This window comes from Crocodylus porosus, unplaced genomic scaffold (genome assembly GCF_001723895.1).
Source record: "Crocodylus porosus isolate Cpor-Errol unplaced genomic scaffold, CroPor_comp1, whole genome shotgun sequence".
NCBI classification, from domain to species: Eukaryota; Metazoa; Chordata; order Crocodylia; family Crocodylidae; genus Crocodylus; species Crocodylus porosus.
This window is the reverse complement of record NW_017728911.1, coordinates 39076598-39088943: the sequence shown is the minus strand read 5'-3', so window position 1 is coordinate 39088943 and position 12346 is coordinate 39076598. Positions and strand designations below refer to the sequence as shown.

Here is a 12346-nt window from a genome sequence, read left to right as displayed (position 1 = left end):
AATGTTTAAAAAGGTTTGGCACTGAGTTCTTTTTAGGCAAAATGTAGTCTTTATCCTGTATGCAGGAGGGAGACCTTGCAGTGCTTCTCAATAAATCCATTTTGATAAGACAAAAATACAAGGGTGATTCTGTCTAACTGACTGTTTCAAGGATGGATATCACTATTTTTCCTTCACATTGTGTAGGTGAATCATGGCTTCTAGTCCATACTTAGTCCAAGAGAAGAAAAAAATATTTAAGACTTCTGGAATAACCTAGGATGGCAAAGTCATAGCTTATAAAACACATATTACAAACATGGATTTCTTTTTTTTTTTATTATTTATATCTGGCATTCACCGTGAACTTACATGTGAAAATGCTCTATTTAGGGATCAAAGACTGGGTCTCATGGAACAACTGTACTAAACAATAAATAAATTAAATGCTTCCAATGAAACATCAATAATTTTAAATTACTGATCACCTCTTCCCCCGTGTACAACACAACACAGGTGCTGTAAAACAAAGTAGGGTTTAATATTAAAGCATATGGCTAATGCAGCCGAGAGAACTGAAAGCGTTAAATTACAAAGCTCCTGCACTGAAGCATCTTTGCACCACAGCCAGATAGGACAGCATTTGGCCTGTGCAAGTAGGCAGCTACTGGATCAAGCTTAGGATCCAGCCATTGTATTAACTGTCTGCATTATTTCCTCTCCTTAGTCTGTGTTTTTCTAGGTGGTAATCATTGCTCGTTAACTCATTAACACCTACAAAACCACAGACTAAGGAGAGGAAATAATACAGACAATCAACTGCTCCAAGACAGTCAGTTGCACAAGCACCCATGCCATGAGTTTTGCCTGTCAGCAGCTAGGGGTGCAGGGCCCCAGAACCCCCCTGCACCCATCTCCTTGAAACTTGGCAGACTTTGTGGCCGCAGCAGGGGCCACCATCCCTGCAGCTGTCACCCCTGCTGCGCCTTAACACACAGGGTCATCTATGTCATGAGTCTTGCTGGTCCACACCTTGAGGTGCAGTTTCCCTGAAACCCCTGCACTTATCTCCTTGAAACTTGGCAGACTTTGTGGCCACAGCAGGGGCCACCATCCCTGCAGTTTTCAGCCCGCTGCACCTTAACACACACAGGGTCATCTATGTCACGAGTTTTGCCTGTCAGCAGCTTGAGGTGCAGTTCCCCCCAAACCCCTGCACCGATCTTCTTGAAACTGGGCAGGCTTTGTGGCCTCACCAGGGGCCACTACCCCTGTAGTTTTCACCCCCCCACCATGGTGTAACACATACCCTATACTCTACGGCTGGATCTCCGAGGTGGCTCCGAAGCTTTTTGGAAGCCCCAAACCCCTTCGGAAAGCCTAACGAAGCCAGCACTTTGATCCAGACATGCTGCTTCGGATACCGAAGTGTCTGAAGCTTCTCCAGATCCAAAGCATGGTCCAAACCCTTGCACAGCCCTAGACAGCATCTATGCAAGCACACTGCTATGGAGTTTTTTACTCCACAGCAGACTCTTGTATATACAAGTACGATCCTGCCAAGGAGTAAATTAATTTGCTCCAACCTAATAGGGGTGCAGGCGTAGATGTCAAGACATTTACTGCACAGTTGATTAATCTACTCTACTCAGTAACAAGCAATCACATACAGGCATAGGCTAAACAACTAAAAAAAAAGAGTGATGAGGATAAGCAAGAAATCTTTGCTCACATTTTACTATTCCACCAGCATTCCACCCCCCAAATTAATCTGGTTTATTATGTTATCGTTATACTGTACCACACAGTAGGAAACAACATTTCTAATACATAGATAGGACCAAAAATAACTCACTCTTCCAATTTCCGCAGTCCACGAAACAATGATTGTATTTGGTACCGTCGTAGACAATCTGACAAGTGAGGTAATGTTGATTGGTCGGCTAGGTCGCTTTGGTTCAACACCGTTTTTGGTTGGTGGAAGATAGCCCTAAAACAAAATCAATTTTTCCCCTTAAAAAATTCTGTAATTTATTTTTTTTAAATCAAATATGCCTGTTTAACAAAATGTGCCTACATTCCTATGATCCTACAACCCTATGCACTTTCTGAACGAAGTTTACAAAGTTTAACATCTGCCAGCCAGGGTCATTAAGGCCATTTGGGACTTGGTAGAGTTACATTTTTCAGACCGTACCAAACAAAATTCACCGTGATGCTGAAGAGTACCCTTCTTCCACTGCTCTTCCTCAGTAGTTTGTGCTATTCAAGCCAGCAGTTTAAGGCCCAGTGATTTCATTCTGCAAATCACTGCAAGACTTGAAGCCAGTACTTTTAACTCTATAGTATAAGTCACACTAAGGAAGGCAGGCAGACCTTCAAACTGTGCAAATGGCTTTGCCAAATCCTACAGACCTCAGAATAAGCAGCACTGATCAAGCCAATCTAGAGCATACCTTCAAATTCCCAAGGAAAAGCCTGATCTGAGACTCTTGCACCTCACGAATGCTTGTTGCATTGCTAGGAAACCTAAACTAGTGGTTTTCAGCCCATGGTCTACGGACCCCTGGGGCTCCGCAGACTATGTTTAAGGGGTCCACAAAAGATGGCTATGATCAATCAAAAGTACATGAATATCCACACTTAAAATTCAAAGGAGTATGCACATCCATTCAACATTTTTTAGGAATCCACAAATGAAAAAAAGATGAAAACCACTGGCCGAGCCCCAACCTCTGCTCAGCTGTTCATTAAGGTCCTCACATCCTTAGTCCCTCCCCTTGTCTCTCACAGTAGCTTTAAAATTCAGTTTCATGACATCTAGAAGCACCGACCACAGCAGAATTAACTGCCCACCCCCACATCTGGGGCAATCTTCTTACTGCTAAACTAGCCCACCACTTACAGCTAAACCAGCAGCACTTCAGGGCACAAGAGTGTCCCTTTTCTTTAACTTACAGTGACTAGCAGGATGGGGCCCAAAAGTCAATTAAGACAATTAACCACCCCCACCGTATAAACAGCTACTACCATGTTTCTTGTCTGGTTCTACTGGCTATTCTTTTAACAAAAACTGTTTGCATAACAATTTTTCATTCATCCACCAACCGGTTATCAACTCCTTCCCTCTGTCAAAACAAATATCGAAAGAGAATCCACCACTGAAAAACAAGCATCTTTAAGTGCATCATTCAGGCTACACGAATAGTAGTAAGAGTCTATATTACTTACGGGGAGGCTACATGGTTTCCCATTTACTTTCACACACAGATTGGGTGGGAAGTGATCCTCTTGTGGACAACTGGTTTCTGATAAACAAAACCTAAATGCAAAAGGTTTCAAATTACCATTTGTATGTAAAGAACGTCTCAAAGGCATAACCTTTAAGAACTGCACATTGCTAGAAATGCATCCATCTGGGGAATGTTTAACGAAATTGAGAAGGTGCAATATGCTGAATGAACCCCTCAGTTTTGATGCAGTAACTGTTGAGTTGTTCTGTACGGTGATGTGGAACAATAGACCAGAAAAGGCCCAAAAAGGAGCCCAGAAGCAGATCAAAGCAGTATGAGGTACTTCCTGGTGTCTCTCTGAGCAAGCCTGGGGATCCTTGTCTCACAAAGATGCTACCCAGAGAGACACATTCGTACTACAGGCAACTCGAGTGTCTGCCCAGTTTTCCACCCAATGCAGTACCTTCCTTGCCTCATCTCATCTCACCAAAAACTAAGGTTTCTGCAGAGGAGAAAACACATGCTGCCTCTCCAACAATCCCTTCTTCCCCTTAGGTAATACAGGCCACCTGCTGCAACTAAGATTTCCACTATCAGTCTAATAGCTGAAGGCAAAAAGTTCTGCTGTCTAGTTCAGCTGGTTAGAGCGTGGTACTAATAGCACCAAGGTTATAGATTTGGTTGGACTAGATGATCTTTTAAGGCCCCTTCCAAGCTTACTTATCTGTGAAAGGTAGAGGTGCAGGCTGCAGAGCTCCACTACCTAGCCCCTGGTGCTTCCCCTGGGTCTGAAGTGGGCCCACATGTGGGGCCAGTGACACTGCTATATGCAATGCTTGCCCTAACCAGTCCAGGATCCTAGCAGCTCCAAGGTGGGCACCATATGCAGTGTAGGTCCCAGAGAGGCCAGAGCAAGTGCCGCATGCTGCACATGTCCTGGAGTATAGCACACCCTGCTCGACATCTGGAATGGCAGGGGTGGGCCTGATCCAACCACGTGCCGTTTACCTAGCCCACAGACCAGCCCTGCAACAGTCACCCGGCCCATGGGGCCAAATGAGTTTGATGCCCCTGTTCTAGACCACTAGCTGTGGGAAGCCTGGACACCTGGAAAAAAAACAAAACAAAAAACAAAACCAAAAAAACACACCCAAAACAAACACCACCAAAAAAACCAAACCAAAACACCAACAACAGATCTGGAATGGAAGCAGGGGATATCTGCACAACCTAAAACGGGAGGCACAGGGAACTTGTGGTCCTATCAGGGTGCATAAGGAGCTGGAGGACAGCAGCACAGAACCACCAGTCAAGGCCAAGACCTCAGGCTGAACCCAGCCGCTGCCTATGACTCCTTTCCCACTGTTACCAAACAGGAGTAGATTTATTTCTCCAGAAAAACACAAAAATGATTCACCTAAGGACACAAAGATGATTCACTATGTGACACTGGTCAGGCCGCAGCTGGAGTACTGCGTCCAGTTCTGGGCGCCGCACTTCAGGAGGGATGTGGGCAGCACGGAGAGGGCCCAGAGGAGGCCACTCGCATGGTCAGGGGGCAGCAGGGCAGGCCCTACGAGGAAAAGCTAAGGAACCTGAACCTCCACAAGAGAAGGCTGAGGGGGATCTAGTGGCCTGTTACAAGCTAGTCCGAGGGGACCACCAGGCACTGGGGGAGTTCCTGTTCCCCCAAGCACGACCAGGAGTGACCAGGAATAATGGTCACAAGCCGGCAGAGGGGAGATTCAGATTAGACATCAGGAGGCACTACTTCACGGTCAGGGCGGCTAGGGTCTGGAACCAACTTCCAAGAGAAGTGGTGCTGGCTCCTACCCTGGGGGGCTTTAAGACAAGGCTAGATGAACACCTTGCTGGGGTTGTTTGACCCCAATACTTTTTCCTGCTATGGCAGGGGGTCGGACTTGATGATCTGCTCAGGTCCCTTCCAACCCTACCAACTATGAAACATCAAATGGGAAAGCTTGGTAACAAAGAATCACATTTTCTATCTATACAGGAACCCACTAGTCCCCATATGTACTGTAAGGATACTGTACCTTAGCTGGACCTGTACTGTGAAGTCACATTTGGTCCCAGAAATGTCCCTAGAAAAGACAAAACAAATAGATTAAAAGGGGTCACATAAAAACAACTGAAAAGCATTAATGCTCCAAAAAAATGTACAGCACTTCATCTATCGTGAGGAAACGGTCCTCCAACCGGGGATTTACCAGATTGCTCAGCTGTGAACCAGTGCCCACTGAACTCACTGGAAGATTCCCGCTAATTGGAGAAGGTGCAAGGTTGGGTCCTGAGCGAGCAGTTACACCATCTTCTTTCTTGCACCACATCTCCAGGCCTAGGGGCTGCTGTGGAAAGCACCTTCCTTCCTCTGGTCTGTCAAACTATCATCTTCCATTCTGTTAAAGTGCTCCTGAAAATTCATCCCTAGCCTGAGGCCCACAATATCCAAATCAATTATATAGGTCACATCTAAACTCAACAACTTCCTTGTTTTTTTATGTATTATAAAGGAAACTGTATTTGAGCCACTGTGACGTGCGTATGCCTCACCTGACTTATCACATCACCCAAACAGGCCTTTTTCTCTGTTCTGGGACCCTGGTCCATAGCATTCACATATAACACCACAAACAAATCAGGCCAATAGCTTCCATCTCTTCAATTTAGATGGCGATTTTTTCCACTGCCTTTCTCATGCCTTCTGTGAAATCCCAAGCGCTTCCGGATGTCAGAAGAGGGTTTTATTTTATTAAAAGGTTACTATTAACTAAACTGCTCCAGCTTCAGAGCTGAGAAATACTGTGCTGAGGAATTTATGGAAACTCACATTGAACTGCTGATTTGCTGCACCTGTTGCGGGGTCAATGCAAAAGCAAAACAGGTTTCTCGAAAGCGCTGGCTATTATCTGATGCTGAAAGAAAACAAGAGAACATTACTTTAAAATGCAACATCACACATTAGAATAAACTTAAAACAGATTAATATATTTACACCAACCATGTTACTGTATTACATGTATATGTTATTAGTTTTCAGAACATTTCAAAAAATGACTAGGTAGTTGTCTTTGTTAAGCTTTTATAAATTAAAGTAAAAGAAAGAATAAAATACAAGAGAATAACCAGATATTCTAATCGGGGCAGGGGGACAGAGGGGAGAAACAAGGGAACACAAGAGAGCTAGGGCGCGAGAGAAAATTGTAAAGCATCAGTGATACAGCAGGCAAAGAAAGAGTTTTCTATCAGTGTTGGAGAAATCAAAGAGCTCAACATTGTTAAAACCTGCTTGGTCCTTAAATACAAAGCGAGTGAAAATGCTTTTAAGGAAGGTTAGCAGTCCAGGTTTTCCTTAACTCACATTAGAAACACACTCATGGACTGGCCTGTAAAAAGTATGCCAATTGTGCAAGAGACAAAAATACGACATTTGCAGCTGAATAAAACGCACAATTTCTTTTTTAAGCCACAAAAGGAAAGCCTGTGTTGTGCACCACATCCAATCAGTGGTGTGTAGACGGCTTGCTACATACAAACTAGTCGGGTTTCATTTCTCAAAGAACAAACCTGCCAGCCTTGGGTAACGAGGTCTCCGTACTAAAACACATTAGATAACAAGAGATTCATCCGGTGGAGAATAAAGGAAATCCTAAACGATCCAAGCATGACACCAGTGCTCGAACAGGCAAAGTCTGGCTCCCACGCTGGATCAGGCCCACAGCAGACTCCATTTCCCAGCAGCCCCAGCCTGCTTCACTGTGGTCGGTTTCCATGGAGACCCAACAAGCAGCAGAGCCATGACAGCGCAGGGTCACCGTTTCCCTGGAAACCAGCCCCAGCAGTGCTGGCAGGGTGCATGGCAGGGGAGGGCAGCTGCTCGGGGGACCGGCGGTGGGCGACAGGGTGGTCCGGAGCTGGGGCAGAGCTGCCATCCGCTGCGTGTCCGGATATTGCGAGAACCACCGTGAGGTTACGTACAACCACTTGCAGATCACGCTCTTCCAACCCTGCAGCTGTTGAAGTGGTAGGTTCCCGTGCACTTTAATGAGGAAATCCCCCTGGACATTTTCCTGTGCTCATCACCACGATATCAGGATGCAAGTTATGACAAAAAGGCTCAGCGTTCAGTCTCTCTGCTCTCAGTCTGTATCACAGCCTCAGAATATTTTGTATTTGAAACCAATAATTTTATACTTTTCTACTGTAAGCCTTTAATTCATCATTCTTGAGGAACAGCACGCGGGGGAGGGCAAACTGGGAAACCCAAATCTCACTTAGAAAGTTTGCTTGTTTTTAACAATTAACATTTGCATATAAACCATCAACAAAGGCAACGATAAAAAACACACATGTAAATGGTAACAACTTATGAAACTGCCACTAAATTTTATATACTGTAATTTTAAACTGTATAAGTCATCACACTATAAACCAACCCCATATTGCTCTACAAAACTTAGGATTTTTGTAGATCCAATGTATAAGTTGACCCCGCCTCACTAGGGGGCGGCAGGAGGGGACTGTGCGCTAGGCACTGGACGCCCAGGCGGGCTCCAGGGAAGTTGGATTGGGTCCCTGGGAGCTTGGGCAGTGCATGGCCCGCTGGCAACCTGCTTGGCTGGGCCTGAGGAGGAAAGGATCAGACCCCTGCCATTCAGGGGCTCCCTGGTTCCTGGGGTCGGGGGTAAGGTGCTGCAGGCTCTGCCAAAAAAAAGAAAGCAGGTGCTGCTTCTGCCTTCAACAGGATGCCTGGTGCCACCCAGGAAGAGACCAGCTTACCCCCTGGGTAGCATGGGGCATCAGGTGGGGGGGAGGGGAGGCTAGGAGTATCAGGCAGAGCCAGCCTCCCCCTCCATCCTTTCCCGACACCCCACACTGTCCCCAAGGCAAACCAGCCCCTTCCCAGGCAATGCCAGGCGTCCTTCCGGCTGCAGGAGCCTGCTGGAGGCAGGAGCAGCGAAGTGCCTGATCCTGCCCGCCCCCCACCCCCAACACACGCGCGCGCGCACACACACACACACACACGCGCGCGCGCGCACGTGCATGCACACGCACAGCCAGGGAGCAATCTGCCACCAGGCCAGGCAGCCCCTGAGCTGTGGGGGACCCGATCCTTTGCTCCATGGTGGTGGCACCACTTGGGCCAGGCTGGGCAGGCTACCAGCAGGCTGGCTATGTGCTGCCCAAGCCCCAAAGGGCCCGATCCATCATCCCCAGAGCCCACCAGCATGTTGCCTCTGTGCAGCAGGGTGCTGGCTGAAGCACTGATAGAGTGTGTAAGTCAAGGTGGAAATTTAAGAGTAAATTTTTAGAGTTCAAACTTCAATTTATACACCATGAAATAAGGTATATTAAAAAACCTCCTGTTCGTTCTCACTCACTAACTTTCTGGCTTTGAGGCCAAGCCACTTCCTCTACAACCCTTGTGCAGGATATACTCCGTATGCTTAAAGAGGTAGCATGGATTCGAGCAAGGACATTATTAATATATTGTATGTCCAAAGGTCCCAATCAGGATTGGAAGAAACAGCATATAGCAGCAATCTAACAGTTTGCAAATGAATCCCATCTGCCTGACATTGTCCATCACCACCAATCCTTTCGCAAAGTAAATCCAGAATACATCCCTGCCCCTCCAAACCCACTAGCACTTTCTAGTCAAAGGCTCAAGATCCCAGCCTAGGGCAATTTAAGAATGGGGCAAGTAAAAACACAGCGTAAACAAATTCTACATGTATCATCTGCAAACCAGCTACAGAGACACCAAACCTATATTATATGTATTTGGCCCAAAACTGGCCACTTACCATATCCAATACGCTGACCTACAAAGGAGAATTTTAAAAAGAAAAAAGATGCATGTCCCTTCCCCCTCCTCGCCTCTCCATAAAAGTAGCCTGAGTGACTCCCATTTTGATATTTTCAATTTACTGTCTGATTTACCTTACATATTTCAAGTCTCTATTAGCTACAGAAGCCCCTGAAGGATAAGGCTGCTGAATGTTTAACAAAAGCTTCCTTTATTTAAAATGTAATTATTCAGTGAAGTTAAATAGGTGTTAACAATACAAAGTTCTAAAACAGCCCGACTAAAAATCTCTTCTTACTCCAATTTCTACTTTCTTGGCTCTTGCAGCATTGCCATCAGTCTAGTTGGGATTTAAATGGCTAATGGGGAAGGGGCTGAGAATGTGATAGCAGGCTGGGGGCCAGGGGGGAAAATCAAAATATGTAAGACTGTATTTATGCTTCATAAAGCAGCAAAGATGGCCATAAGTTTGAATGATTTCCCCAACTTCTTCTTTTTAGGTTACCTTTAAATGTAAAAATTTTAGTTTTTTTTCCCCAAGCACAAAGACTCATGACCTTGAAACATAACTTCAAGTCTTCTGCATACACGATCCTAGTGCTTCCCAATGCAGCCAGAATAAATATTACATCTTACAATGTGGAAGAAAATGTAGAAGTACATTCCTCTTTGTTGACATGAGAGATCCCATAAGCCAAACTTCTCCATGTGCTATAACTTAGGAGTATTTTTAACGATAATGGATACCCTTGCTTGAACTAATATAGCTCCAAAATACTTAAATCAACAGAAACCATCACCTTTTAAACTCGTGTGCGCGCGTGTGAATAGTAAATATATATAAAAGATTTATCTGACCAAAACGACAGAGAAATCTAAATCTTTATGTTGTTTGTTTCCAATTTAGGGTTTGTAAGAGCTTTACGTAGGTTTAACATGCAGGAAAACAAAAAAACACACAAGACAAAAATGTGGTTTCTTTAACCATCATTTTTAGTTTATGTTCCAGAAGAATGGAAAGGGAAAATTTCCAAGGATTTTTCTTATATTTGGCTACCAACTGAATACCCATCCATCTCCATATTTGTGAGCCGAAGTCAGCAGGTTGATAGACCAGTGGTCCCCAGGGATCTGCAGATGTGCCTGATCACATGCTGCTGGCTCTTCTCCCCACACCCAGCTGCAAAACTGTATTAAAAATGCACATGCAATATTTTCCAAATACTATTTTCCTCAGCAAGCAATCACTCTAGCTGTCACAGGAATGATGCAAAAAAGGATTTGTGAACTAACAGGAAGTTGGCGCAAGAATCACTATGCACCTTAAAAGGTTTCAGAAACCCTGGCAGATACAGCAGCAAAAAACCCCCCAAAACAGCCCATTCACTGTCATCAGCATGAGCAGGAACACACAAAACAGTATGTCAATTAAGTAAGTGCCTCAAGAAGCATGGAGGCCAACACAGTATGACATGATCTCCACATCTCGTGACCCGCTCAACTCTGAAGTGTAACAAGCCTTCCAAAAAAAAGGATTTTAACTTTAAGCATATCTAATTGTACAATTTGGCGTGCACTTTACTAACAGAGTTTAAGCTTGTAAAATTAACGTACTTCAGCAAATCAGAGTAATTACCCGAAACACTTCCTAAGCTGGAACAGTTTAGGAGTACATAGCAGTACAGAACAAAGCACAGGCTCATTTACCAGAGACGTCTTGACGGGATAAATTAGGCCACTCCAAGCTCCATGCTGCCATAGCTCAACTGTCACCAGTATTAGCCAGCTAGTTTAAAGCTAACTTGTGCTGTCCAAACACTTCACTGCAAATGCCCTGAAAAATACCCACCCAGATTGTCCAAGAGTGGGATTTTGCACACGCATGCATGCTAGCACCGAACAAGATGCACACTTAAAGCAACTGACAGTCCTTGAAACGTCCTGTTTTTAAGGAAAAGCTAATTGTGAGACCTGTAACAGGTCTCCCCATAACTCAAAGTACCACAGGGGCTGGTGGTCTGAGACTGGTATGGATCGCGGGGTTTTTTCCCTTTGCACTGGGCAGCATGGCCCTCTTCTTTGGGTCTACTGAGTGTGTTTTAACAAACTTTGCAGCAGCAGGACAAAGCCACTGTGGTGCACCTGCTTTACCTGGGGCAGGTTGGGGTGTTATGTCGTGTGGTTGCACCAGGGCTGACTATGTAGTTTTGCCAAGAGCTCAGACAAGGATTTGCATGGCATGGTTTGGATAGAGGTGATCCTGCCTCAGGCAGGGGCTTGGATGAGGTGACCCGGTTAGAGGACTGGGGAATGGGACTCAGGAGAGGCTGAGAAAACTGGGCTTATTTTGTCTGCAGAAGAGAAGAGCGAGGGGGGATTGAATAGCAGCCTTCAGCTCCCTGCAGGGGATTGCAAAGAGGATGGAGCTGGACTGTCTCAGTGGGGGCAGACGACAGGACAAGGAGCAATGGGCTCAGGCTGCAGCAAGGGAAGTTGAGTTTGGATATTAGGAAAAACTTCCATGAGGAGGTAGTAAAACAGGATACCCAGAGAGGCAGTGGACTCCCATCCTTGAAGGTTAAGACCAGGCTAGACAAAGCCTTGGCTGGGATGATGTAGTTGGGGCTGGTCCTGCTTTGACACTGGGTTGGACTAGAAGTGACCTCCTGAGGTCCCTTCCAGCCTTCGTTTTCTATGATCCCATGACCTCTGGAGGTCCCTTCCAGCCATAGTTCTCTATGATTTTAGGAATCAGACCAGCCACATCTCTCTCTCCCCAGACACCCAAGTTCAGCATCCTTATTTGTAACAGGCTCTTTATTAACTCTGTTCTTCCTCCAAAGGGAAAAAAAACAGTTTATATTGCATTTTATTTAGCCTCTTCCTTCCAAATTATTTCACTCTGCAGTCTGTACACTTCAGCCTGAAAAAACTGTACACTCACTTAAAACACAAGTATATGCTATCCCTCGCTTTCATGAGGAATTGCATCCTCATTCAACTTACAGGACTAATAAGCGCTCAAATGGTTCTCTCTCCCTATTCACTTTGTATATGACTTGTTAACTACCTGTCCTTTTGGCCAGATACTAAATTGAAAAAGTGACTAAAGAGTGAGCCACATCTGGAAAGATCACACAGAATCAGCCTAAGAAAGAAACAAAACATGTTAAATAGGTTGTACAATGATGACCACGAGCAACAGAATGACAACACATTAAGGGATCGTGCTAAGAAAGTCACCAGATGATGTAGCCATCCCTACAGTGCAACTTCCACTTTCTAGTTCTCTGAACTAGCCAGC

The 12346-nt window shown here is 45.2% G+C and overlaps 1 protein-coding gene across 4 annotated transcripts in view; it reads right to left on the bottom strand.

The window, feature by feature from the left end:
- Window positions 1–12346, bottom strand: part of PIAS1 (protein inhibitor of activated STAT 1) — an 88037-nt gene that overhangs the window by 17156 nt on the left and 58535 nt on the right. For all 4 annotated transcript variants that reach the window (XM_019533865.1, XM_019533864.1, XM_019533866.1 and 1 more), the window contains exons 3-6: window positions 6064–6148; window positions 5270–5317; window positions 3211–3301; window positions 1835–1969 (exon numbers count right to left, since the gene is read on the bottom strand). In XM_019533865.1, coding sequence (XP_019389410.1) covers window positions 1835–1969; window positions 3211–3301; window positions 5270–5317; window positions 6064–6148 — 359 coding nt within the window. The remainder of the gene's footprint in view (window positions 1–1834; window positions 1970–3210; window positions 3302–5269; window positions 5318–6063; window positions 6149–12346) is intronic.